This window comes from Passer domesticus, chromosome 25 (genome assembly GCF_036417665.1).
Source record: "Passer domesticus isolate bPasDom1 chromosome 25, bPasDom1.hap1, whole genome shotgun sequence".
Taxonomy (NCBI): domain Eukaryota; kingdom Metazoa; phylum Chordata; class Aves; order Passeriformes; family Passeridae; genus Passer; species Passer domesticus.
In genome coordinates this window covers 2,916,970-2,944,546 of record NC_087498.1, presented here as the reverse complement: position 1 = coordinate 2,944,546, position 27,577 = coordinate 2,916,970, and the positions used below count along the sequence as shown (strand labels likewise).

Below are 27,577 nucleotides of genomic sequence, written 5' to 3'. Positions count from 1 at the left end.
TAAATGCAATGACTTTCTCTGCAGCAGGTTTTGAATGCTGAAGGAAGGAGGCTCCCAGAATGCAAACAAAGGAGTCACCAGGGTGACTTTAAAGATAAGTGAGCAAATGTTCAGGAGGAGACCCTTCCCCTGAGGAGATGGGGCTGCTCTGGGTCATTGCAGCACTGGGTGGAGGCCTGCAGAAAACCTCAGAAAGACTCAGCCAAAGCACCAAAGGACTTTAAACTGAGCTTCCCAGGAGCTGAAGTGGAGGCCCTCGTGTGTGGAGCTTTCCTGAGTTGTTCTGTTGAGCAACTGTCAATTCAGTGAGCTAGTAATGATATTAAAATAACAGTCTGGCCCTTTTCCGTGCAGCAGCCAGCATGGATGGGCTGGCCATGGGTCACTTGCCACAACACATGGCTGGTATTTTTTATTTTGCTAGGCTGAGTGGAGTTTTATATGAATGAAGAACCAGGAAGTGGATTCTGGAGGGGAGTGGCAGAAGATACCATTGATTTTAGCAGAATCTTTAATAGATTTGGCACATTTTCAGAAGCCAGAAATCTTCTTCCTTTTCTGCCCTTTACATTTATTTATAACAGAGCACACCAGGTGAGAGAGGAGAAGGAACCTTTCAGGAGCAATAGCTTGGTAGGAAAGATGCATGGAAAAGGATTTTATAGAGAAGATAAGGTGATGGTGGAGCCTGGCAGGAGGAGCAGTGGTGGTGTGCTGGGAGCTGCACAAACAGGCTCAGGAACACACAGCAGGGTCCTGGTTCAAAACCATCCTGTCTATAAAAAGTGTAGAATAACACTGATAATTCTGTGACTTAGGGAGAGGTGGCTGTGAGGAAACTCCTCCTGTGGGAGCCTCTGGTGCACACTCGGTAATTTTGCTTAAGGCTGGGGCTGTGAAGCTGCAGATAAAGCAATTAAGTGGCAAAGCTGTGGCTTTTCATCTAGAAAATGTGTTCAGCATGCCCTGACTGCAGAAGGTGTTTGTTTAAGACTTGCTCTTGCTTACTTGGTACTGCCATATTTGAAAATCAAATATGTAGTTAAGTGAATTGCTAATTTGGGTGAGAAGGAAAAGCAGCCTCAGCAGATATTTACTGGGCTGGAAATTCCTTCCTAACCCAGGAAACACAGCTGAGAATACTGGAGTCTTGTTTCCAGTCACTAACCCCCAATTTCTGCATAAAGCATTTGCTTTTGGTGAATTGTTTGATGAAAATTCCCAAACTGGGAGAGCCCTCCAGGTGAGCCAGTAAATATCCTGTGAGGAATCATCCCTGCAAGCCCTGGAGTGGTTGAGTTCCCTGTGCACTGGAGCAGGAGTTGTCCAGGCCCCACGTGGGGACCCTGGGCTGTGTCACTGCCATTTATCAGGGGCAGTCACGGTGCCTGTGCTCTCCAGATATGGCCAAACCTCCCAGTCACACTTGTTTTTGGGAAAGCCAAGCCCTGCTGAGCTCTGCAATCACCAGAAGCCATCACATCATGAGCTGTGCTGCTGCTGAGAATGTTGGAAGTAGCCTAAAATGAACAGTGTCTGAGGAGATAAAGAGCAGGTTTTGGTTTTGAGGAGCTGTGCTTTGTTGAGCTGCCAGCCCTGGCACCTCGGTGCTGCTCTCCTCAGAAGTTACCTCAGAACACATGCAAATCACTTGTGTTTACAGCAAATCAGGCACTGCATTTCTGAAAGTCACCCAAACCTGTTTTAAAGCACTCCTCAGAGTGTTTCACTGCCCTGTGAGAGGTGCAAATAACAAATGTTCTTTGGCTGCAGTTCCAGCTCTTTGGCTCAGCAATATTTTTCTATAAATCAATGACAGTGCATGAGCAGCACATCTGAAAGACCCAAACCTAAATCTAGAGATTTTTCTGGGTACCACAGGCTCCTCACTGGTGTTTTTTATCCTCCCAGCCTGCTGGAATGGCAATCCTGGTTGACCAGTGATCCAAGAATTCACAGCAGATTAGTGGGACAGATTTAATACAATGTTTGTTAGAAGAGTGAGTGAGTGATTGCTTACAATCTTTTTTACCTCTTGATGTTGAAAACTTTTTAAGCAGTTGCAGAACTTCTTTGCAGTGATGATCATCTTCAGAACTACCTCTCCAACAACCACAGGGTCCTTTCTAAAGGGCTGCAGGCTGCAGCTCTCCTGGGTTTTTTTTTCTTGTTTAATACCAAAAGCTGTCCTGGCTGTGAAACATATATATGATGATCTCAGCAATGTCTTGCTAATCCCAGGCACACAAGCAAAAGGCTGATGCTGCACCCAGAGATCTCTGCTGAAATGATACAAATCCCCTGCCTGCCAAAGTTTAATTCCGTTGTGGAAGTGGAGAGCCAAAATAATATGGAAAGATCTGTGGGACTTGTGTGCAGCACCAGCTGAGACTGAAAACAAACTGTGCTCAGAAACTTGAATGAAAACTCCGGGGGCTTCTGCACGTGCTGGGTGCTCAGAGCTGGGGGTGCCTGGCAGCTTTGGTGTTGGGCACTGTGATTTTATGTTTGGTGCTTCACAGAATCCTGGAATCGTGAGGCTGGAAAAGCCCTCCAGGATCAGCTAATCCAACCTGTGCCTGATCCCCTCGTCACCCAGAGCAGTGGCCAGTCACTGGGCACTCCAAACCCCCCTGGGCAGCCCCTTCCAGCCCTTTCCAGGAGGAAATTCCTGCTGATGTCCACCCTGAGCCTCCCCAGCCCAGCCTGAGGCCGTTCCCTCTCCTCCTGTCCCTGTTCCCTGGGACAAGATCCCAAATCCCCCCCGGCTGTCCCCTCCTGGCAGGGAGTTGTGCAGAGCCTGAAGATCACAGACACCACTTTTTTTATTAATTTAAGGGCAGTTTGTGGAAATAAATACACCTCCTACATCTCATTAGAGAGCTCTCATGTTCCAAAACGCCACCAATGCCTCCAGCTCTGTAACTCCCTCTGTACCAGGAGAAATCCATGGCTCCAGAACATTTTCCTGGATTTTTTTATTCCATATCAGAGGGGCTGGCAGGGTTGGGCAGCCTGTGCTGTCCCAGAGCCTCCCCACACACAGCACTCAGGGTTTTAGCAGCCTCCATCTGCCTCACTTCAGCCACTTTCCTCTTCAGGGGCTCTTACACATTGCAGATGTTCCAGCTAAATGTCAGCGTGCTCAGAATCTGCAGGTTTGCCTTTTTATTAGAAATATTGTGATGAGGTGTGATAGGGTGGGGAATGTGGAAAACATTGGAGGTGCATGTGGATATAAGTGTGGAGGAACATTCTGGAAATCAGTCAGTCTCAAACTATGTATCGAAATGTAATGAGCAGATTTCTTGAAGTTGTACTTTGGGTCATTTTTAAAAGAAAATAAATGCATCATTTTCTTTAGCAATCGAGTGTGCAAAATTCCTTAAAGTCCTTGATTAAAAAGAAAAATAATAATTCTTTCCAGATGGTGGAAGTTACCTTGTGCTGGCAGACACCACCTCCCGTGGCATCTGCCTGGAGAGGAGAGAAAATTGTCACAGTGTGAGTGGGAGGTTTCTGTGTCTGTGCTAAACGTGATGAAGCTCTGGTCTGACAAATGTTCCCCTCGTTAACAGTGCTGTAATTAGAACACACCAGAGTTTTGCCATGACATTCTTCAGTTGTCACTTTCTTATTCAGCCCACTAGAGAGCTTTTTAAAGCCCAGAATCCTGCTTATCCACAGGCTGAGAGGAGAAATCCAGTAATAGCCACTTAGGGAAGATTTGCTTTTATTAGAAACCTATAAATGGGTAACTTACTGTACACAAGTGGATATTGGGATGGTTTGAAGATGAAATCATGCTCCAATAAAAGGTCTCCAGCTACAACCTGGGTGATTAAACCATGTGTGTTACACATAGAGTGTGCAGACAACACAGTGAATTTTGACCTCATTTTAATGTCAGTGAACAACAAATACCTGATTGTTAAAAAGTTTGCAAGCTGAAAACAGTAATTAAAAAAAAAGGTAGAAATTTAGATGTCTTTGTTTGTGGTATATGTATATAAATGTGTAGCTCATGTTCAGACTGCCATGAGGCCACGGGACACTCTCTGAGTGACATTTTCTCAAGCACAGCACCTCAGATTAAAAAAATAAGCTTATCTGCCCTGCTGAAATGCTTGTTGATGTAACATGATAAGGGATTGTCTCCCAAATTCTGCTGTCTGAGCTGCACCAGGAGCTGGGAGGGGAAATAATGTTTGGTGCCAGTGGAGGGCTGGGGAATCCAACACCAGAGCTGAGCCCGTGTCTTTCTGCCTGGCAAAGTCCTGCTGAGGGATGTTGGTAAAAACCTGAATTGGCACAAAGATTCACAGAATGACCAGGCTGAAGAGACCTTAAAGATCACTGAGTCCAACCCAACCCCAACACCTCAACTGAACCCCGGCCCCCAGTGCCACATCCAGGCTTTGTTAAACACCCCAGGGATGGTGACTGCACCACCTCCCCGGGCAGCCATCCCAGACCTTCATCACCTTTCTGTAAAAAACTTTTCCCTGATATCCAGCCTGTATTTCCCTTGGTGCAGCTGCAGGCTGTGTGCTCTGGCTGTGTCAGTGCCTGCAGACAGAGCCCAGCCCAGCTGAGCACAGGCACCTTGCAGGAGCTGTGCAGGGTGAGGAGGGCACCCCTGAGTCTGCTTTTCTCCAGGCTGAGCACCCCCAGCTCCCTCAGTGGCTCCTCACAGGGTTTGTGTTCCAAACCCCTCATGATGGGGAGCAGAAGCCTGGAGTTGGTTACTGCCATGGTGTATTCCAATTATTGTTAATTATTGTAGTGGCAGGACAGGAGGGCAGAGCTTCAAACTGGAAGAGAGAAGGGTTAGATTGGGTGTTAGGGAAAAATTCTTCCCTGAGGGTGGGGAGGCCCTGGCACAGCTGTGGCTGCCCCGGGATCCCTGGAAGTGAACCAGGCCAGGCTGGTGGGGCTTGGACCTCCTGGGACAGGGGAAGGTGTCCCTGCCCAGGGCTGTGTGAACCAAAGAGGAGAATTCTGCCCCTAATCATGTTTTCTTTAAGCATCAGCGAGCAGGCTCGGAGTGCTGGGGTGATTACAGAAATCGGATGGTTTTTGTGAGCTCAGTGGCTCAGGCGAGGAGGGAGTGGTGGCAACTCGGGTTTGTTTTCTTTCCTCTTGTCCAATTACCCCAATGAGCTTTGCAAACACTTCTTGGGACAGCCACGTGCACAGATGCCCAGAAATGCCTTTCCCTGGGAAGACTGCTCTCTTCACTTGGATTTTGGGCGTAAAACCCAGTAATAAACTCATATTCTGACCGGCTTTTTTCCCTGTGGTCCCATCCCTCTCTCTCCAGCGTTTACAGAGGAATGACAAATGTGATTTCCTGGACGCAAGATGCAGGCAGAGACATCTGGGGAAAGCTGAACTTATAAGGAGCGGCAGGAGAGTTCGGGATGTGGCTGCCGGGAGAGGGGATCGCTGGCACCAGCAGCTTTCCCCCGCCTCCCAGACACGGGGATTTAAATAATTGCTCCTTCAGTGCGCTCCTTAAGGCTCGTTCCCTGCGTCTGCGGGGATGGAATAGCTGCCCGAATTAAGGCTGTCCATTCTCAAACGCTGAGAGGAGCTTTGTAAAGCCTGGGGAGAGGAGCTGCTGGCAGAGGAGCAGAGCCATGTAAGGGTTTGCATTCCTGCTGCCGGCTCGGAAGCTCCGGAATTCGGCTCCGCTATCGCCAGGATTGCTGTGCTGGCTGCTGGGCTGGAGGCAGGAGGGCAGAAGCCGGGATTACAATAATTAAGTGTAATTAAGCATAGCCGAGAAGGGGCTGAGAGCAATAAAGCACACGCCTGATTAGCCCACAGGAAGGGCTGCTGTGACACAATCCGGGCTGGATTTAATCTGAATTTATTCCGTTTTAATTGTGGGAGCACCTCACCTGCAGTGTGTTGGGTAGGGGGGATGTGAGCGAGGGGCTCTCCAGATGAGAAATGACACAGCCAGGTCTTGCCCCGGGTGGTTTTTTGGCTCTGGAGCAGCTGCTGAGGACGTGGAAGTGTAAGAACTCAGAACCAAGAAGCTGCTGGCAGAGTGGAGCTCAGCTGCTGTGGCCTCCAAGGACTTTGTGGTGGGCACCCACGGGAGTGAGGATGACCTCTTAGGGCAGGGAAAAGAGTTGGGAAAATTATTTCCCTTCCACACTCAGCAAGAGCCTCAGAGCTCAAAGTGGGTGGAAAATGAGGAGAAGACAAATGAGGGATTTAATTTAATCCTGTGCCAGGCCTGACCAAGAATGCCCGAGGTCCTTGGCCGTGCCCTGCCCTGCCCGGGGCTCTGCAGGGCAGTGCCACCTCCCTGTGACCCCGTCCTGTGTCCTGCCACTGCCACAGCCCCCGGTGACAGCAGCAGCAGCCACAGGAGCTGCCAGGCTCTCCAGCAGGTGCTAATGATGGATGGCATAAATGGAATTATATGTGAGGTGTGAGCAGCCAGCTGTAAAGTCATCGAACAGGAAAGGTCGTGCAAGTAATTCACACCAGAGCTGCTCTGCTCCCAAAGCCACGAGCACGGGTAAATACAGGCAGGCAAGCACAGGGGGATGATTTTTTTTTTGTCTGAAGCTGACTCTCTGAGACAGGAGCTGCAGATCCCCTGCACAATTCCCTTCCCTGCTGCTGTCCTGTGTGGAGCTCAGCCCCTGGCATGGTTTGGATGCTGTCGAGTCCTGTCTGACCCAGGACAGAAAGAGGCTGGAGCTGGGCAGCTCCTGCAGCTCCTCAGACTTCTGAAGGAGCCTGGAGAGATGTGCTGCCCACCTTTTTATGCTCTGTTTCTTCTTTGGATGAGATAAAAGTGGAAACAATGAGGCTGGTTTGAGATGATTTTCCTCCTTGCTGGACGTGCCCCACAGCACCTCACAACCTCCCCACGAGACCCTGGGCCCTGGGAGGGGGGAGCTGTGTTCTGCAACACTTCTCAGACATTTACAGCCTGGTGATCTTCAAAAATGCCCACTTCAGGTGGTCACTGGTGGGGCACAGGCAGCAGGAGGCTGGCAGTGCCCGCTGATTGCTGGGGGGGTGTGTGGTCAGAGGGGACGAGGAGAGGGAAGCTGCTGGTTATTTTGGGAGGTGCAAGAGGGGAGCAAACAGGCCAGCTTTCATTTTCCAGCCAGCTGGTGCTGATTCAGGAGGTTTTAGCAGTGCCAGCTGCGTGGAGCTGAGCTGACAAGCCCTGGTGACACGGCCTGGCCGCAGCGTTTCACCCCCTGGCCACCTCATTCCTCATCAGGGACACTGGCTCTGCTTCCAGGAGGAGCAAAAAGGTGACAGGAGAGGTGAGAGAGAATCTCCAAGCTGCCTTTTATTCTTTTTTTCCCCTGTCTAATGGATCACATGCTGTGCTGTAACTATTTCCAGGCCCCTCTTCAGCACTGGCAGGACTGAGTGTGGTCCTTTGACACATCCTCATGTGATGGGAAATGCTCCAGAGTGACACAAACCTTTCTAAATATTCTTCGGTGATTTTTTCCCCCCTATTAAACTAAACTGGAGTTTCATGCATCACCTGCACTGCTGGGTCTGGAGAAATTGGCCTTTATGAGCTGCTTTCTCAGGTTCTGGTCTCGTTCCACGTCCCTTTCTGGCAGCGTTACAGAAAGATGTTTCACCTTCCCACAGGGCCACAACAAACACAGCTTTTGCTGGGCCCAGTTTCAGCCCTTTCCCTTCTCCAGCCTCCCTGATGCCATTGCAGAGCTCTTCCCACAGGGCACTGCCAGGGGATTAAGTGCCACCAGCAGCAGGGCTGGCAGGTGTGGGAGGGGGGAGCTTTGTCACTGCTCTGTCCCAGCCACGGGGTGACCTTGTGCTTTGCTTGCAGGAAGGATATTTTATACATAACTCGTTTGGATGCCTCAGTCAGGCCACCTTCCCTGTTTTCTGTCTGCTGACCTTGGAGCTTGCTCTGTCCTGGATCGTGCAGGGCTCTGTGGGCCCAGTCCTGGCTCCTGAGTCCATCTGAAGCAGCCCAAATCATTCCCGACTCCCTTTCCCTGTCCACAAGGTGCAACAACAGCTGGAAAGGGACTAGAGCACAGCAAGGTCAGTGATGTTCCCAAATATTGGGATACACCTGGTTCCAGCCTGTCTCTGCATCCTGCTGGCTCTGCTCTGTGTGTACCCAGCATTTCTCCACTCAGCCCAGCATCCCAAAGCCTGTGGTACACAAAGGGCAGTGAGGGTGCTGCTGGGAGCCCCAGACCCCCATGGAGCCATCCTGCTGCCACTGCCAGCCTGTGGATGCTTTAGGGAGCTCACATCCCAAGCAAAAACCTCTTTACAACCAATCCCTCCCACCCAAAAAGAAAACTACCAAAAAAAAACCCAAACCAAAAACCAAAAACCAAAACAAAAACAAACAAAAAAAAAAAAAAAACCAAAAAAAGTAAAACCAAAAAACCAAAACAAACAAACACCCAAAAAATAAAGTCCCTTGGTACATAAAGGGCAGTGAGGATGCTTCTGGGAGCCCCAGGAGCATGGAGCCATCCTGCTGCCACTGCCAGCCTGTGGATGCTCTGGGGAGCTCACATCCCAAGCAAAAACCTCTTTACAATAAACCTTTCCCAGACCCAAAAAGAAAACCACCAAAAAAACCCCCAAACAAACACCCAAAAAAGAGTCCCATCTTGGTACACAAAGGGCAGTGAGGATGCTGCTGGGAGCCCCAGACCCCCATGGAGCCATCCTGCTGCCACTTGCAGCCTGTGGATGTTTTTTAGGGAGCTCACATCCCAAGCAAAAACCTCTTTACAACAAATCTCTCCCACCCCCCTAAAAAACCAACCAAAAAACCCCCCAAACGCACACCCAAAGCGAGTCCCTCTCCCCTCGTGCCGTTGCTGTGTTTGCAGTTGCTACACACACAGGTTTATTTCTGGCTGGCCTGCATGCCAGCCCGGGCTGTGCAATGCAATCCCCGCTGCACCGGGCACCGGGGGCTCCAGCCCAGGCAGCTCGGTGCCCCCAGCCCAGCCCGGGCAGCTCGGTGTCCCCATCCCAGCCTGGGCAGCTCTGTGCCCCCAGCCCAGCCTGGCAGCTCTGTGCCCCCAGCCTGGGCAGCTCGGTGCCCCCATCCCAGCCTGGCAGCTCGGTGCCCCCAGCCTGGCAGCTCTGTGCCCCCAGCCCAGCCTGGCAGCTCTGTGCCCCCAGCCTGGGCAGCTCGGTGCCCCCATCCCAGCCTGGCAGCTCGGTGCCCCCAGCCCAGCCTGGCAGCTCTGTGCCCCCATCCCAGCCTGGCAGCTTGGTGCCCCCAGCCTGGCAGCTTGGTGCCCCCAGCCCAGCCTGGCAGCGGCTCTCCCTGGCCCGGCTGCTTTCAGCCCCGCTCGGTGGCCCGAGGGTTTTCCAGCCTGCGCAGGAGCCCCGAGAAAGCCCTGCCAGCCTCGTAGTACCTGTGCGAGGGCTGTGCTGCTGGGGTGGGTCACTGCTACCCCTCGGTTTGTCCCCAAATCCTTCACCCAGGGCTGCGCTGGTGGTGTGGGGTCACTGCCAATCCTCACATTGTTCCCAAATCCTGACCCAGGGCTCTTCTGGGGTGGGGTCACTGCCACCCCTCAGATTGTCCCCAAATCCTTCACCCAGGGCTGTGCTGGTGGTGTGGGGTCACTGCCACCTGGAATTGTCCCCAGACCCCAACCCAGGGCTGCACTGGTGGAATGGGTCATTGACACCTCTCAGATTGTCCCCAAACCCTGACCCAGGGCTGTTCTGATGGGGTGGGGTCACGGCCACCTTGGATTGTCCGAACCCTTGATTCAGGGTTGTGCTGGTGGTGTGGGGTCACTGCTACCCCTCAGATTGTCCCCAGCCCCTGCCCAGTGTGGCCAGCCCGTTGCAGGGGCTGGGCTGAGCTGGGCGGGTCTGTGTCTCCCTGCTGGCACACGGTGCCCCCCCTGGCACAGGGACATGGGTGACAATCGTGTCCCCCAGCTGCCACAGGTCCTTCTGGCCAGCCAGGGAGCAGCAGCAGCAGCAGCATGGGCTGCATATGTCCCTCTGGATTAGGGCCAGCCCAGGAGCTGCTTATGCTAATGGGGCTAATCTCCATAATCTTGTCACTCAAATGCCTCCCCCGAGCTGGCAGAGCGGGGGGATTTGGGTTATGTGTGGATGCCAGCAGATAGAAGGGCTCTGGGAGGTGGCACGGACAGGAGGCACGTGCAGGGCTCAGGGTTGGGTTCAGGAGGTGGGAAAATCCTCCTCCTGCTCCAGGGTCTGACCTTGTCACCCCTCTGTGACCTGCCATCCAGGGACAGCGGTGCTGGCCTTAGAGCCAGGTCCCTTTGCCCCAGCTTTGCCTTGGGTTTTCCTGGTGTGGGTTCTGTGGTTTCACCTGTCAGCTTGGGCTCCATCCCTTTAAAAGCCAATTATTTCAGGGCCTGTACATGTCTGTGTTTGTGAGTGGTGGTTTTTGTGACTGTGACTCGGGAAGTACATTTGGCATCATCTGGTGGGCAATGAATCAGCATCCAATTTCCAGCTGGAAAAATCCTTGTGTTGGGAAAAGCAGAGTACGGGGTCAGTGCTGGGGCGTTTTTTGTGCTTTCAGTGTTCTCCTGCCTTGTGCTAAACCCTCCCTGGATGGGGGGTCAGTGATTGAGGTGGACACCCAGGACATGCTGGTTTGTCCCTTAGGCCTGGCTGAGTCCAGGGGCCGTGCTGTGTCCCCTGCCCTGTGCCCTGTGCCTGGCACCCGGCTGGCCGGGAAAGGGGCAGGAAAATCCTCATCCCCAGCAGGCAGACAGCTCTAATCCCGAGCAGTATTTCCTGACATGTCTCGCAATCATGGGCTCAGCTCGGGAATGCCCAGCGGGAAGGGGCTGGGGAGCCATCCCGCTGGGGAATGTGAGCAACGCCGGAGCCCGCGGGTGATAATCCCGACGGGAATCCCGGCCCTGGAGCTGCTGCCTCTTCCCACCGTGTGCCAAGGGGCATCGCTCCATCTCCTGCTGCTGCAGAAAGGTGCTGCCAGGGGTAAATATCCCTGGCAAGGGACTGGTGCTGCCAGCCAGACCCACCCCGTGCCCCGGTGCTCCATAAAAATGTGATTTCTCAGACTCGTCCTGGGTGGAGCAGCGTGAGAAAGTTTGTGGTTGCGTTTTTGGGAAATAAACTCGAGTTAGAATAGCTCCTTTCATCCTGAAGGATCCCACAGTGCTTTATAAATAGATTTGCAAGCCGTGCACAAGGATCACTTCCAGGCACTGGGATGCAGCCGCTTCCTGGGAGAGCGGAGCAGCTGCCGGGAGCTGAGCTGGAGCTCCAGGAATACTGGAAAAAATCCTCACTGCAACTTCCAGCGCTGCCTCCTGTGCTTATTTCCATCCTTCCGTTGCTTTACAGGTGGCATTATAGTTGTGATGGTGATTAACAGCATCTTTTTAACTCTATTACCCCTCTCCTGAAAAGATTATTTAAAAGAATTATAATTTTTTAGGTGGGATAACTTTTCACCAGCTTAGTGCTCCCACAAATCCACCCAGGGAGAAGAACAGGATGCACAGAGCCTTAATGATCATTACCCTTGTCTTCGTGGTGTATTTTTCCTGGTAACTCTGCTGAAATTAAATAACAGTCTGGTTTATTACTTGCCATGGAGAGCACGTTCATGGATCAGCCATTTCTGTCACATAAAGGCTGAGCCTGCTGCCAGCCAGTGATTGTTCCCCAGTGGAAATGGGAGTGCAAGGAGGGAAAATCAGTTTCCATTCTTATCTGGTTGAGACTTTTCTCCTGGCTGAGAATTGGAGGTCACTGCCACTGGGTTTGGTGTTCATAGAGGGTTTTTTGAGTTGGTTTGTTTGGGATTTTTGTTATTTTGGTTTTGGGTTTTTTTGTTTGTTTTGGTTTTTTGTTGGGGGGGGTTCTGTTTCTGTTTGGTTTTGGTTTTTGTTTGTTTGTTTTTTGACAAAAAGGGAGCAAAATCTGATGGGTTTTTCCCATGCTGGACCCCACATGGTGACTCTTCCCCTGCTGTGTAAATCCGTGGGGTGTGTGGGAAGGGCACTGGGTGGATGTGGGCCCCCACCACCCTCTGGGGGAAGAACCTTCTGACATCCAGAAGACTCAGAAAGTTCAGAAGGTTCAGCCCAACCCTCCTGTGAGCCCATTCCCCAGGGAATACGTGTTGTGGGGAGAACCAGGATGGTTCCCTTTGAGCCAGGGGGGAGGTGGCTCCTCATGGTCCCACCCCGAGCAGGGCTGGGGACCCTGCAGTGTCACCCTGTTCTTCTAAGCCTTCTGATGTTTCTCGTAATGAGGTTTCTCATGCAGTTTTATGTAAATAATTATTGTTTTTACGTTTATGTAAATAATTACTGTTTTTACATTCCCCTCTAGAGGAGGAGAAATTTAATGGACTGTTAGTTTGTCCAGCGTCATTGGAGAAGTGGCACTTCCATCCTTCAATCCACTGTCACTTTTGAAAGTCTGTAAATACTAGAATCAGAAAATAAACTCCTCTTCTTGTTACCTTACCACTCGAGTATCCGAGTATTTATTCCGTGCCCTGTACCAGCCCCGGAGCCCCCGGCCGCTCCCGTCCCGCGGCCCCGGGCGCAGCGGGGCCCGGGGGCCACCTCGTGGTGGCTCGGGGCGATGAGCTCCGAGCCGGGCAGGGAGTCCCGACACCCCGGAACACGGACCCGGCACCCCTCTGTCCCCTCTGGAGGAGAGATTGGATCGTTTTGGGGGAAATCTCACTAATTCTGTCTCACCGAGGCTCCGCTGCTCAGGCTCGCTGTGAGGGGCACAGAACTGCAAATTAAATATTTATGGTCACACTGGGCTTTCTCCTGCCTGCCCCTCCACTGCTATTTCTTTAATAAAATCTTTATTTCTTAATAAATTCACACCGACTGGCTCACTGCTTCCCACTGGCTCCAGCAGAAGATTGTCATTGCAATTACCTTGTGAAAGGTGCAATGATGGAGAGAAACATCTGTCCCCACGACACGAATTTATAGGAGAAAGCTTAAGTTTATCAACAAGCACGAGTTGAAACAGAGCAAGGACAAACTCCCCGCAAGCATCAGATTTACCTTAGAAATTGAGGTAAATGAAAAGGTGCTGAAGGGGCTTGGTGACAGGACAGAGGGAATGGTTTTAAATTAAAAGACGGGATGTTTAGCTTGGGTATAGGAGGAAATTCTTCCCTGTGAGGGTGGGAGGCCCTGGCACAGAGGAGCTGAGGCTGCCCCATCCCTGGCAGTGTCCAAGGCCAGGCTGGAGCCCCCTGGGACAGTGGAAGCTGTCCCTGCCATGGCAGGGGTGGAACTGGATGAGCTTTAAAGTCATCCAGCCCAAACCTTGCCGCAATTCTGTGATTAATTGATGTGGTTTCCTGACTCCCCCAAGTCTGCAGGCAGAGGGAAGTGGGGCTGTGCTGTCCCAGCTCCAGGGGCCCAGGCTGTGAGCAGGAGCCAGCCCAGCCCTCGCCTCGGGTGAGCAACCAAGGAGGACTCCATGGGAAACCCAGGACCCGGGGCTCCCAAACTGTGCCTCCTCTGGACTGCTGTTTATCTTTGAAATAGCTGCAGGGTCGGGTTACAAAGCAAATATGAATGAAACTAAAGGAAACGGAGCAACGAAACGGGTCAGTCATTTTCCTTTGACCAGATTCCTCTGTGGAGAAAAACTTGGCTTGAAAGGCTCCTTTCCCCAGACGTGCTGAGACCAGTCCAAGTGAGGGGACGCCAAAGCTGGGAAAACCCCACAGAGCAGCAGCTTTGATCTGTGCTTACAGGGTCTGTAGGATTTAACTCCCACCCCAAAACCCCTTGTTAGCTGGGGTGGAGGATCAGATTCTGGAGATGCTGCAAGGCCCAGAATGAATCCGTTCTCCAAGAGGGAAATCTCTCAGCCAGGAGCGGGGGAAGGCCTCTGCTGCTCTCCAGGTTTCTCAGGGAAACTCAGGACTCAGGGAGAGGCACGGGGAGCTCGACAAGAGTTTTATTTATAAAGCTGCCAGCGCCTGGTGTAGGTTTACTCACTCTCCCATCTGGTGACTGTCACTGCCACCTCCTGACAGACGCTCAGTCTCTTGCTGCTAATGACGTACTTTGATTAGCTGGATCCGCTGCTTCGCCCGGCTATTGATCAGGCACGGGGTAAGAACTGCCTGTGTAAAACTGGGAGCAGTTTTATTGGCTTGATTAAAAAACCTGAGAGGATTTTATTGATCTCAGAAGGTGCTGAGGTGGCAGAGGTGGAGCAGATGGCTCCTGCTGCGGGGTGGCCTTGCCTGTGTGTAGGGACACACAGAGGCCACCGTGTGCCCTTCCCTGTCCTGCCCTTCACTGTCCTGTCCCTTTTTAGGACCTGGATTCTTCTTTCTCGTGGTGGCAGCTGCTTGTGGAGGACGTGGTGCAGATCCTGTGTACCATGATGTTCCTTCATCCTTCCTCAGGGCACACTCCCTGCCTTTTGTGGGACAGCTGGGCGAGAGGGATGGATGTCAGAAAACACATGTTCTTTACTTAGAGAAGAGGGATTATCAGTGTGCCTTTTATATCCATAAATGAAATACCTTGATTTCCTGGGACGCTCTAGCAGAAGGAATGCTCACTGGATTTTACTGGATGTCAAGGGCAGGTTGCACCTCAGTGTAGATCTCTTCTCTTTTAGCCTCGTCTTTGTTGGATTCTGGGATGAACATGGACATAGCAGTTAATTTGTTAACATCAGGACATGGCTGATGATATCAGGCTGATATCAGGCTTTACTGTTTTTGGATTTCCCATGCCCTGATGCTCTCTGTGCTGTGGTGCTGGTTACACCTCTTGCCTTCCTGGGAAGCGGCTGTAGATGGAGCGATGGTGGATGAGGTGTTGGGCACCAGCAGTCACCCATCCCCAGAGCAGCCCTTTGTCACCTCAGGGTGCTCCCGGGGCAGTGAGGAGACGCCAGGCATGGATGGGATGCTGTTACTGGTTGAATAATGCAATCACAGAACGGTTTGGGTTGGAGGGAACGTGGAAGATCATCTCACTCCACCCCTGCCATGGTCAGGGACACCTTTCACTGTCCCAGGGTGCTCCAGCCTGGCCTGGGACACTGCCAGGGATGGGGCATCCACAGCTTCTCTGGGAATGCTGTGCCAGGGCAACCCCACGCTCACAGAGAAGATTTTTTGTCTTAATATCCAGCCTAACCCTTCTCTCTTCGAACCTGAGCCCATTCCCCCCCGTCCTGTCGCTCCACGCTTTTGCCAACAGTCTTTGCTGCTGTCACCGGAGCGTCACCGGCAACACCGCGACCTGTTGCCATCCCACCTCCGGCTCCAGGGCACCGGGGACACAGGCGGTGGCGGGGCCGGGGGTCTCCCGCACCCCTGGGGCACCAGCCCCCCCCGGCGCCCCCGGGGCAGCGGCGGGGCCGGTCCGGCGGGCGCAGGCTCGGCCCCGGGGCCGCCCCGCCCCGTCCCTCCCCCGGCGGCCGGGGCGCTGACATCAGAGCCGGGCCGGCGGGAGGAGGAGGAGGAGGAGGAGCCGCCGCCGCACCGGAGCCATCGCTCTTGTCGGGGCCGGGGCGCACCGGCGGGGGGCGGCGGCGGCGGCGCTGCTGCTTCACCCCCCGCACCCCCGGCCCGTCCCGCGGGGCTCCGCCGCCCTCCCTCCCTCCCTGCCGCCCGGTGGAGCCTTCCCGGAGCCCTGAGCCCTGCCCGAGCCCGCCCGGTGCCCGCCATGCTCTCCGGGGCTCCGCCGCCGCCCGCCGGCTTCCCCAGCCCGCCGCCGCCGCAGCCGCCGCCGCCGCCGCCGCCCGCCGCTCCCCCGCACGGGCCGCCGCCGTTCCCGGGGAAGGGCGGCCTGCAGATCCGGAAGAATGCCATCACGGACGACTACAAGGTCACCACGCAAGTGCTGGGGCTCGGCATCAACGGGAAAGTTTTGGAGATCTTCAGTAAGAAGAGCGGCGAGAAGTTCGCGCTCAAGGTGCGCGGGGAGCCGCGCCGGGGCCGGGGGGCGCGGGGGGCGCGGGGCCGGGGGCGGCCGGGCGGCGGCAGCGGCGCTGCCGGCAGTGATGGAAGGTGTCTGCTGCCGGGGAAGGGGGTCCCGGGGGCATCGGCGGCAGCGGGGCCGCCGGACAATGAGGGGCCGCCCGCCCCTCCGGCCACGCTTTAATCTCGTTTTTCCCCCCCCCTTTACGAGCAGCGAGACGCGGGTTTCCAGCTTTGTAGTGGGAAACGAAGAGAAATGGCATCTTCGTAGCCCGAGGGGGGTTAGGGGGAGCAGGAGTGGAGAGGGGACCGTGGCCTGGCTGGGATCCCCCCGGGGGATGCACATCTTGGAGTGCATCCCGAGGGTGGGGGGCACGCCGGGGGATGCGGGGTTCCCTCCGTGGGGCGTTCTGGTGTGTGCTGTGAGCACCCCCAGCTCTCGCTGTCCCCGTTCCGTGTCCCCTCCCGGCTCTGACAGCGAGCGACTGTCGTGCCCCGCTTCCCACCTGGAATATTTCAGCGTTACGATGTTACCCCTTGTCCCTAACTTGCTTCTCTTTGACAGGCGTGGATAAACGGTGCTACAAGGGGTGTTTGAGCCTGCTCTAGGTGATGCGACCCTTCCCCTTGTTTTCCAAGGAGGTTTTTGGGCAAAGAGGGGAGCGTGTCTCCCTGCCAGCCAGGCTTGGGGAAGTTTGAATGGCTCCTGACACGCCGGGTGACGCGGGAGCAAGGCTGGCTGCTGGCTGGGAGCGCCGTGTTCTCCAGCATCCGTGCAATTTGCGCCCACACATGAGCTGTTCCAATCCTTGGCGTCACCCCGAGAACTGGGAAGGCTAAAAACACCCCACCTAAATCCATAACCCTCACCTAAACCCGTAACTCCCACCTACACCCGTAACCCCACTTCTTTTGTGTTTAGAGTTGCACCTCTGTTAGTGCCTGGGGTTCCTAACCTGAGTGAGAGAACAAAGGTGGGGCTTTGGGGGTGCAAGTTGTGCTGCAGAGGTGGTGGAGTGGGCAGGGTACGGTGCTGAATGTCTGTGGTTGAGGAAGTGGGGTCAGTTAGGTGATAGGAGTTTGGCTTTTCCTTCAGAAATGCCAAAGACATGGCTCAGGAGCCGCCCCACGTCGTACTCCGGGGTGACATTGTGTTGTCATCTCATCGGGTTGAAAATTAGCGAAATCCTCTTCTGTTTTGACAGACGGGCTCCTCCTCGCCTCTGAAGTTGAGTCACATATTTAAAGCACAGATCCCAGCACTTCCCTCTCGCAGCCCTGAAAGAGGAAGGATGGAGGAGGAGGAGGAGGAGGAGGAGGCCGGAGGTTCCTCTGCCCGCCGTGGCTGGGGCACGGGACTGCTGCTGTCACCCTGCCCGTGCCACAGCCAGGGGTCAGGGTTTGTGCCACACGGGTCCCTTGGCTTCTGAAAACCTCCTGGAGTGCAGGGCTGGGGTGTGGGAGGGTGACACAGAGTGCCCGTGTGGCTCTTGCGGGGTGAGGAATATTCGACACTCAGTCTCTTGTAGGAGAAGGGATTGTCGTGCCTGTCCCCTGTCCTGGCCTCTCCTGGCGTCCCTGCCGGGGAGGGACGGGTTCAGCTGAGTGGTTGGACGTGTCCCTGGCTTCTCAAAGAGCAGCACAGCTGCTACTGTAAGTGATTCCCTCCAGCACCTTCCAAACGGCTCTGCTGGGAGTTTGGGTGCTCGTCCTGCCCTCACGAGCGTGAGCTGCTCTGCCTTACTCCATTGGGATGTTTGGACTGAGCTGCAGAGCCCAAACTTGGTGTGGGTGACTGCCCTAGACATGATGTGTGCTGACTTCATTCCCTCCTCGGGTACGCAGCCGGGCTGACGTCTCTGCTAGAGACCTGTGGAGAGGTATTTGGGCCCAAATTACTCATGGGCTGCAGCAGAGTGGAAAGATGACCTAAAGCAGGATCCACAGAAGTGATTGCATCGAGTTGTCATGTTTCAGATGATGCTTAAAAGAATCCTGATGGCCCATCGCCAGGAGCCACAGCTGAAATCTGTCTGCTGCCTGCTTTGGTTGTGCAGTGAACCTTTCCATTTGGAGTGTCATTCTTTAGGTTTGCTGTTCCAAAATCTTGTATAACAATGCAATCCTTCGCTGGAGGATGAGACGCAGTTGTGTCCCTCCCTGATGTGAATGGTGTCCTCTGGTCATCTTGTGCTTCCTCTTGGGTCACGAGCAGCTGTTGTGTTGTTAAAGCTCTTCCTCCCAAATCAAGAGGTGCTTTTGGGAAGGGTTTTGTTGAGAGTCACTTTGCTGAAGAGAACTTTTCAGTGCTCCAGGAGAGTTTGAGCTTGGGGAAAGTGTTCTAGCAGCAGTGAAAACATAAGGGCCAATTTTCTTCTTGTTCCAGAGCAATAGTCCATGGCAGAGACACATCATTAAACAAAATGATCCTGTGTGAGAGTTAATGGATGGTAGTTCTGCTTGCTGTGTGGTAGCTGGGTGAAAACAAGAGATTCCTCTACTTTTCATATAGATTCTTGTTCATCTTCCTGTTTCCCACCCCCAGTTTTATAGCATTATTTTGGTACCTGAAGTGTGGCATCCCTGAATTATCTGGTGTGAAGCAGCCATGGATGGTCCCAGTCACCCGTGAGCTGACCCTGTTTGAAGCACGATGATCTGCTGCAGGGTGGGAACAGAAAGCCTGGGGAGAGGTGATGAATGAGCCTGGTTCCTTACTCCCTTCTTCCTTGTACCTTGGTGTGATTTATTATTAGGCAAAATTAGGCTTGTAATTTCTGTGGAGGCTGCTGTATGTAGGTCACTGCTGGCCTGACTTGGCAGGGCTGGCTGTGGTCAGGCTGCAGTGGTGGGGCTGGGAGTGAGGGCTCTTTGCCTGCTGCAAATTCCACTTTTAAGACTAATCTTTGGGCTGGCTGCCTTAATTCCACGAGGAAATGGCAGCTAAACCAGGCTGGAGAGTGGGGACTGGTGTTTCAGGTGATGAGTTTTTCTCTGTTGTATGCATTGCATGATGGAGCTCTTTGTGGAGCAGGTTTCTTTTAAAATAAATGAACAAACCTGGCTGCTGACTTCACCTTCAAAGCAGGAGATCCTCACGTGGACTGGTGAGCTTTGGAAGGGCTGGAGGAGCTCAGGGCTGTGGAGGCTGCTCGTGGATTTTTTCTGCAGCATCCTTGGTGCTTTGGGGCGTGTTTGCGAAACTCTCGGTCTCGCTCTTGGCCTCATCTGATAACCCCTGAGTGATGGTTCCCCTGGTGGAGAAGGAGGAAGGAGGATGGTGCTTGTGGTTTGCTGTTCTGGGAAGGTGCCTGGTGTGGAATTAGGGCAGGCAGCTCGGAGCTGATGGCTGAGCAGCTCTGTGGATGAGTTGGTGCAGCCAAAGCGCCCCGTGTCCCTCCAAAAATCCATCTGGGAAAACATCCCTGAAGTGAGGGAGGAAATGGAGATCCTGGGCTCGTGCTCATGGGAAACAGCTTGCTGTGTCTGCTGTTCTTCTGTCCCTCTCTCAGCGGAGAGATGGTTTTTTAATTAGCTCTGCCATGTATTTTATATAATCAAAAATGTCTTCGCTGTGGCCTTCTGTGCGAGATGTGATTGAAAAGCTGTGGAAACTGCAGTGACATCACCGGGACTTTTCCAAAGCTGTGGTTTATTATCTCATTGACCAAAGGAGCCTACTGACTTGGGGTTTGAGTTTGTTTAAACGATTTAGGATTTGCCATAATCTCTGTTAAACACTTCACATGTTCTGAGCAGTCAGAGCTAGGACTGTGATGGACTGATAAGGCTGGGAGCAGGGGCTTTCTCTTTGGTACGTGCTCAGGAAGTGGCGGGGCTCTTCCTCTCCATAATGATCTAATGCCATCAGCCATGGGTCTTGCAAAAGACGTTTCCCATGTTTTCAGAGGCGGGGAGCTGAGATGCAGTGATTTACTGAACGTCAGAGGCGGCACCGGGCTGAGGAGCCGAGCTGCCTGTGGCACGCAGGGTGACAACACAGCCCCTGCATGTGTGATTTAACAGCCAAACAGCACCAGGTGAAACCATGATTCTGCCATTCACACTGAGCCCTGCTGGCCTTTGGCAAGGTTAGTGCTGTGTGTGCCACCACATCCATACACAGGGCAGGAAAGCCTCGTTACAGGGCAGAGCTGGTTCGTGGGGCTGTGGAGGTGATGGCTGTGCCTTGAGCAGTGATGCAGAACAGAGGCTGGGCTTTGCCATACTCTGAAACGACCAAAACAATGGGTAAATAATACCTCAAATAATACCTCAAATAATACCTCAAATAATAGCTGAAGCTGTGCAGCCTGAGAGCCAGGTCTCCTGGCATGTTTGGAGCATTTTCAGGTGGTGAAAACTCCTGGAAGGTTCCTGCTGAGGGAGCCTGAAGGATCAGGTTGGTGACTTCTCTCTTCACAGACAGCTCTGGGATGTGCTGTGGTATCTGATGGGATGGAAGAGCTCTTGCTGGGCTGCAGGGTGGTGCAGGTGTGTGGGAGGCACCTGGAGGAGTGGCTGTTGGGCTGATGTGTGGCACAGGAGCAGCATCACTCCAGCTTTATGGTCTGCCACCTCCTCAGCCTTCCTGCTGGGCTCCTCTGCCCCACACCAGGATGCTCCGAGGGCTTGGCTCTTTTCAAACCCATCCTTTTGCTGTGGTTTTGCTGTCTGCTGAGAAACTGAGCGGGAAGAGCCCTCCTTCCTTCAGAAACCCTTTCCTCCTGCTGGGAGCACAGGCAGCCTCCCGACCTGCCGACGGCCTCGCTGCAGCAGGCAGGCTCCTCTCCAAGCACAACTGGCCCCGCTCGTCTGGCCTCAAGTTGCAGCATTCAGGCAGCATGACCTCACCTCCTGGTTTCCAAGAATAACGTGCTGCCTCCCTTTCTGCCTCCCTTTCTGCCTCCCTTTCTGCCTCCCTTTCTGCCTCCCTTTCTGCCTCCCTTTCTGCCTCCCTTTCTGCCTCCCCTGTGCTGTGCCAGGGCTGTCTGTGGGGCATGGGCCTGGCATGGGCCAGCTCCAGGGCTCTGTATTGTGCTCAGGTGTCCCAGGTAGCCCCCTGCCCACCCCAGGCCAGCTCCATGGCTCTGGCTTGTGCCAGGTAGCCCCCTGCCCACTCCAGGCCAGCTCCATGGCTCTGGCTTGTGCCAGGTGTCCCAGGTAGCCCCGTGCCCACCCCAGGCTGCTCAGCTCCTCTGTGGGCTGCAGAGGTGGGGCAGCAGCTGGGGAGGGTCTTCAGGGCCTGGCTGATCTTGCAGGCTGGTTTTGGAGAAGGGAGAGTTTGAAGCAGGACCAGGGTGATCCCTCCACCAGCTCCAGAGGCTGGCATGGGAATGCAGCTTGGCCTGACCACTCCCCAGAAAACCAGTTTGGAGCCTGGGCAGTCCCACTGAGTCAGCATCGTGGTCATGTCTGGGGGTGCCATGTGGAATTTAACATCACCCTGAGGTCTGTATCCCACTGAAAGTGGGTCCCATCCTCATTCTGCAAGGTGAAAAATCCTGCCAGGTTTGGGGGAAGGTGTCCCTGCCCATGGTGGGGGGGTTGGAAGGAGGTGACCCTCAAGGTCCCTTCCAACCAAACCATTTTGTGACTCTCTTGCTCTCTGAAAACATCTTTTCCTTTCAGCTCTGGCTGGCACAGGGCTGTGAGTGTGCCCAGAGCCTGGGGGCTCATTTTGGGGAGAGCTCTCAGCTCTGTGGCCCTTCCCCAAAGGAGATGGATGGGGAGCAGCGTGCAGGGCTTGGAGCAAGAGCAGGTCTGAAAGCAGAGAGCTTTAACAGCCTTTTAAACCGTTCTTCCTTTGTACCCCGTGGCTGAGTCATTTCAGAGATTTCAGCCTTTTAAGATTTTACCAGTCTGAGGTGGGGATTACAGGGGCTGGCAGGTTTAATGGCTGCATTAACTCGCTGCTCCTCTGTGGCCTGGGGAGGGGACTGAGGCACCCAGTCCCTGAGTGCTGCTGGACCTGAGATGACCTGAAACAAAAAGTTCTGCTGGGGGTGCTGTGAGGCACAAAAATGTCACGTGGAAAGCGTCACTGGGAGGGGGGCACAGGATCTACTCTGAGCACCCTGGGAGTTCCCCTGTGGCTCCATCTTCACTCTGGTGCTGCCAAGGAGGATTCACAGAATCACTGGGTTGGAAGAGATCTTCAAGATCACCGAGTCCAACCCAGCCCCAACACCCCAACTGCACCCTGGCCCCCAGTGCCACATCCAGGCTTTGTCAAACACACCAGGGATGGTGACTGCACCACCTCCCTGGGCAGCCATTCCAGAACTTTAATGTTGGATTATTCTCATTTCTGACCCAGAGATGGGGCAACTGAGAGGTGTTTTAAAAACTTTTATTCCATTTTTAGTCTCATCTGAAGGGTGAGACAATACAGGTGTTATAATTCATGCCATCACAATCAGAAGTTAACTATTTCTTAATTACAATACATTAAAAGTGTTTCTTGGCTTACCAGCTTTTGCCACACCGTGCTGTAAATGCCTAATTCTCTAGAAATTAATTTCCCACACTTTATCAGCCTTTGTGTGAAAAACTTTTCCCTGATATCCAATCTGTATTTCCCTTGGCGCAGCTGCAGGCTGTGTGCTCTGGTTCTGTCAGTTCCTGCAGACAGAGCCCAGCCCCAGCTGAGCACAGGCACCTTCCAGGAAGGATGCTGGCATCTTCTTGTGGGTGAGGGCCTTCCCTCAGTGCTGTGCCAGCGTGCCCTGTCCCAGCGGGGAGGGCAGGTGAGCTCTGGCTCAGCAGCTGTGCAGCTGGCACAGCCTTTGCTGTCATATGTAATGAGATTATTCAGGCCCTTGGCGTCAGGGCCGCACGTGGTTCCGTGCCTGGCTGCCCTGCAGCCTAAACCAGAGATAAAGTCCAAAATACAAACCCAGATCTGAATGTTCCTGGGGCTCCCAGCCAGGCTGGGGCTTTGCTGCTCTGCTCTTGGTGTCCTTGTCTGGTCTGGCCTATAGACTGGGGATCAGGGGAGGCATGGATTAATTTCCTTTGTCACCATAATTGAGTTTGCTGCTTTGTGCCCTTGGCTGCAGGTGGGTGCCTGTTTTGAGCTCAGCCTTTCCAGAACATGGGGGTCAGGCAGCTTTGGGGTCACTGTGTGCCCCACACTCTGGGTCAGGCTAAACCTGTGTCACAGCAGGCTGGGACTCCCAGAGTGGATCCTGTGCCCCCTCCCAGTGACACTCTCCACGTGACATTTTTGTGCCTCACAGCACCTCCAGCAAAACTTTCTGTTTCAGGTCATCTCAGGTCCAGCAGTGTCACTATAAGACACGAAAACACAACGTGAACACGCTGCTGTTTTCGAGGTAAAAAGGGGTAGTTTACTTTCTGATTTCCACATTTATAGATTTCTAAAAGTGGCAGTGGGTTGGAAGGTGAAAGTATCACTTCTCTAATGACACTGAAAAAACCAACAGTCCATCAAATTTCTCTTCTTCCATAAAACAATGTAAAACATTAAGCTATTTACAGAAAGTGTGTGAGAAAGTTCGTTACAAGAATGTAAACATCAGAAAGCTTAGAAAATCTTAAAAAATCAAGGTGCCACAGCAGCACTCAGGGACTGGGGCCATTAGTGCTGTCCCTTTCCAAGGAGCATCTCCTGGACTGGGAGCATCTTCTGAGCTGGAGCAGCCTGGACAGCCCTGCCTGCTGCCCTGCACCGGGCTGGGGCAGCCTCTCCAAAGGCTCCTCGCATGTCCTGCCAAGTGTGTGTTTTCAGGGAAATGTGGCTGGAACACAAGCCGGGGCTGCTGTGGAAATCTGGCAGCGTGTCCCCCTTGGGCTGCAGTTCCAGGAGCTCCTCTCCTGCCGTGCCCCGAGGTGCAGGCGGGAGCTGGCTCCAGGGAATGGGGCTGGAATCCCAAAAAGCAGATGCAATCAGGCCCAAACAAACCCGAAAGTATGCGTGTTATGCTCAGCTTAGTCTAACAAGAGCAGTAAATAAAGTCAAGAGCAGGGGAGGTGTGTGGTGGCAGGGATGGTTTTGAATTTTGAATTCCAGCAGCAGTGAGCCTTGTGGCATCTCCCAGCTCGGCGTTAGCAGCAGCTCAAACTTGTTCTGTCCCCACCTGTTTTAGTGAGCAGGCCACTGTCACCTGGAGCAGCCTGCTCCGGGTCCCCTGGGGCTCTGGTGTGACTCTCTCTTCCCCTTGGGCCCTTTCCCAACCTGGCTGTGCTGGGTGGATTCTCTGAGGGAGCCCCGGGCAGGCGGGTCTTGTGCAAGAGGCTCTGGGAAGGGCAGGCTTGCCAGGAAGTTTAAACTCAGGTTATCTCCTGGAAGTCATCAGAGCCGTGAATTTGGCATTTTTGGCGTGCCACCTCCCATGCCTCCGGCAGAGCAGTGCTGGCACGGGGACAGGGCTGTTTTGGGGAGCCTGGAGGTGCTGCAGCCCTTGCTGGGTGTCTTCCCAGGCTCCTGGAGAGAACATCTGCCCCATGCTGGCCCAGGAGCTTGGAAGAGGTTTGGGAAGCCTTTTGCTTTTGTCCTCAGTGTTTCCCACGAGGAATGACCCTGCTGTGGTGGAGCAGCACACTGACATCTCCTCTCCATCCCCTCCCACCCTGCTGCTTCCACCTCGGAGCTCAGACTCCCAGTCTCCTGTGGTGAGGAAGAGTTGCTGCAAAGAACAGCTCTGCCAGGACATGAGATGTTCCCTGGCTGGTGGGATTCAGCTCCAGGTCCCTGGGAGTTTTTGGAAGTGTCCTGGTGGTGCCATTCCCCAGCTGCTTGCTGCTGGAGGAGACAGCCAGCCCTGCGACGCTGGGCTGATGAAAGCTGGGTGAGGAAGATGATGAGGAGGTTCTGAATGGGTTAAAGTGGGTTGGGTGCCACTGAGCAGGAGCTCGGGCTGGGTGGGAGCAGGAGCTCGGGCTGGGTGGGAGCCAGAGCTGCTTTTTCCTGGGAGCTGTGGAGCAGCTCTGAGGTTCTGCCTCTGCCACAGCCTGGGGTGGCTGTGGGAGGTGATGTTTGAGTGCTCAGTGCAGTGCTTTGGGGTGACATTCCCACTTCTGGGCCTCGCCTGGAGGAGCTGCAGCACAGGCATGGCCCTGTGGGTCCAGCTAATGAGGGCAAGGAGAGGGTTTAGGAAGCTCAGGGCATCCCTTTAGCTCAGTTTTGCCAGGCTCTGACAGTAAGGGCAGTGTGTTCTTAGCAGGTCAGGCACCTCTGGTTTAACCTTTCATGTTTCCTTCTCCTCAAAGATTGCCCTGAAACAACCAGGCACATGTCACTGCAGCCTGGGCCGTGGTGCTGATGCTTGGAGGGTTTTAGTGACTGAGCTGCTGACCATCACATCTTATACCCACTTGAAATGCAGCCCTGAAAAAACAATTTACAGAATGACCAGGTTGGAAGAGATCTTCAAGATCATTGAATCCAACCCAGCCCCGACACCCCAGCTGCACCCTGGCACCCAGTGCCACATCCAGGCTTGTTGGGTTTTTTTTAAGCCTTGCCCTGTGTGGGATTTGGGGACAGTGCAGTGAGGGGCTTTTCAAGGCTTCATTCCTGTCAGGAAACCAGGCTGTGCTGCCTGAGGTGCTGCTGCAGGCTCTGTGGGGCCGTGCCAGCCCCGTGCCAGCCCCGCTGCTCCTGCAGTGCCCGGGCTCTGCTGCAGGGCTGGCGTGGGGGGCACGGGGGCTGAGAGCCCACCAGGGCCACACAAAGGCTGCCCTGTCTGCTCTTTGGCTTCCCCCAGCCCTGAGCCCTTCTCGTGAATCAGTGGGATTGAAAAAAGCTTAAATTCATGCAAAGCAGGGCCCGGGAGCCCCCGGCTGACCCCGAGGGAGCCGCTGCCCCCTGCTCACCCACCCCGGGTAACGCTGCCCTGGGATGAGGGACTGTGTGAGGCTGGCTGAGAGCAGGGGTTCCTATTAAAAGCTGGCTATGGGAATGCCCAAGGAGAGCAGGCTGTTTGCCAGGGGAGCAGCAGTAGCTGCAGGAGGAGGTTTTTCTGTTGGTTTGTTTAAATATCCGTGCGTTTATCCCTTTATCCCATCCCCGTTTTAATCTAGCAGGCAAAATGAGTCCAGACCACTTGCTGCCCGTGGGATTTGGTGGGAAATCAAGTGGCCTGCTGGTAAACACTGTCAGGCAGTGGGGTACAGAGCATCCATGGGAGGATCAGTGACTCTTTCCTGTGAGCTCTCCACACGTGTTTTTGCTGTATATTGAAAGAGTACAAAAGTGGATCAGGTTTGATGGGGCTCTGAGCAGCCTGGTCTGGTGGAAGGTGTCCCTGCCCATGGCAGGAGTTGGAATGAGATGTTCTTTAGGGTTCCTTTTAACCCAAACCTCTTCATGATTCAGTGACTCCTTGCTCTGCCTTGAGCCCAGCCTCGGTAACACCAACAGGGGGGAAATTCCCCCCTGGTTATTTAGAGGTTTGTGCCCCCAGGCACTTTGTGGTGAGTTTTGCACACTTGTTGGCCGAGGTGTTTCGAGGTGATGGTGCTGACTGGGACCCTGCTGGTCCAGGCTGTGTCCCAGCTGCACCAAACCTCCCCAGCTCTGGGGCCACACGGCTGCTGCTGCCAACAGGTGCTGTGGAGGCTCCTGGGGCTGCCAGGAGCCTGCAGGGAGCTCAGAATAGCCACCATGTCCCGAGAGCTTTAATGCGGTGCCAGCAGGATGCAGAGAAGGGCTTTTTTTAAAATAGAAACACAACTGTGTTTTCCTGCTGGCTGAAGGAGCCTCGGGGAGCTGCTGGAGGAGGAGAGCCCTGCTTGGCTCCTGGGTTGGCAGGAGGCTCTCAGGTTTTCACTGCGTTGCTTCAGAGCCCAGGATTTCCCCTAAAATCCAGCCTGCTGTAGGTAAAGTGGAAGTGCACAGCCTTGGGTAGTGCTGGGTCTCGAGTCTGGGGTGTTGCTTGGCTCTTCACCCACGTGGGTTCCTGGCAGACGGGGGTTTCCAGCAGCCCTGCTGGCTGCTGGAGCTGTACAAACTCCGTGTGATGGAGGAGGATGAGGAGGGAGGCCTGTGGGGCAGGGACAGCCTGGAGACTGCACTGAGAGCTTTGGGGAGATGGCAGAGGAGAGGCTGGGGGGGATGTGTGCCCCTGACCAGCTCTGCATCACCCAGCGGGGTTCAGTCCCCTCTGCCCCTTCACTGCCATCCCCTCTCCCTGCCCTGGGCATGGGGGCTGGTGGTGACAGAGGTTTGTGGCTGCTGTGCCATGTGAGGGGAGCAGGAGGAGGAAGAGGAGGAGGAAGAGGAGGGCTGCCTCTCTGAGCACCTGCGCACGCAAAGCCCTGTTATGAAACCCCTGAGCTGCTCCTGGCCCAGCCTTTTCCTGCTCCCAGCAGTCTGGCAGCCTCCAGGCTGGTGTGGCACGGTGCCTGCTGAGGGCTCTGTGTGAGCCCAGCCCCTGGCACTGCTGGGTGCTGCCCAGGTGGGTCCCTGCACCGGGGGATGCTCTGCTCTGCATCCCTGCAGGGCTGGGCTGCACCAACTGGGCTTATCTCAGCCAGGTGTTTGCTGTGCCCTGGTGTTGACAAAGCCATGGCAGGGGTGAAACTGTGTTAAACAAACAGCTGAGGAAGATAGGGTGATGCAAAACGGGGCTGTCGTCACCGGGGCTG

The 27,577-nt window shown here is 54.2% G+C and overlaps 1 protein-coding gene and 1 long non-coding RNA gene across 2 annotated transcripts in view; one reads left to right on the top strand and one right to left on the bottom strand.

Moving 5' to 3' along the window:
* Positions 1–14,165: 14,165 nt before the first annotated feature.
* LOC135285976 (uncharacterized) lies at positions 14,166–15,252 on the bottom strand. The gene is made up of 3 exons (XR_010350567.1): positions 15,196–15,252; positions 14,555–14,670; positions 14,166–14,462 (listed from the first exon to the last, which is right to left on the bottom strand). It is a non-coding gene; the product is annotated as an uncharacterized LOC135285976 (long non-coding RNA).
* Positions 15,253–15,494: 242 nt separating this feature from the next.
* The window catches only part of MAPKAPK2 (MAPK activated protein kinase 2), a 28,355-nt gene continuing 16,272 nt past the window's right edge, over positions 15,495–27,577 (top strand). The window contains exon 1 of the mRNA XM_064399035.1: positions 15,495–15,959. Within this exon, the coding sequence (XP_064255105.1) occupies positions 15,711–15,959 (249 nt within the window). The 5' untranslated portion in view covers positions 15,495–15,710. The remainder of the gene's footprint in view (positions 15,960–27,577) is intronic.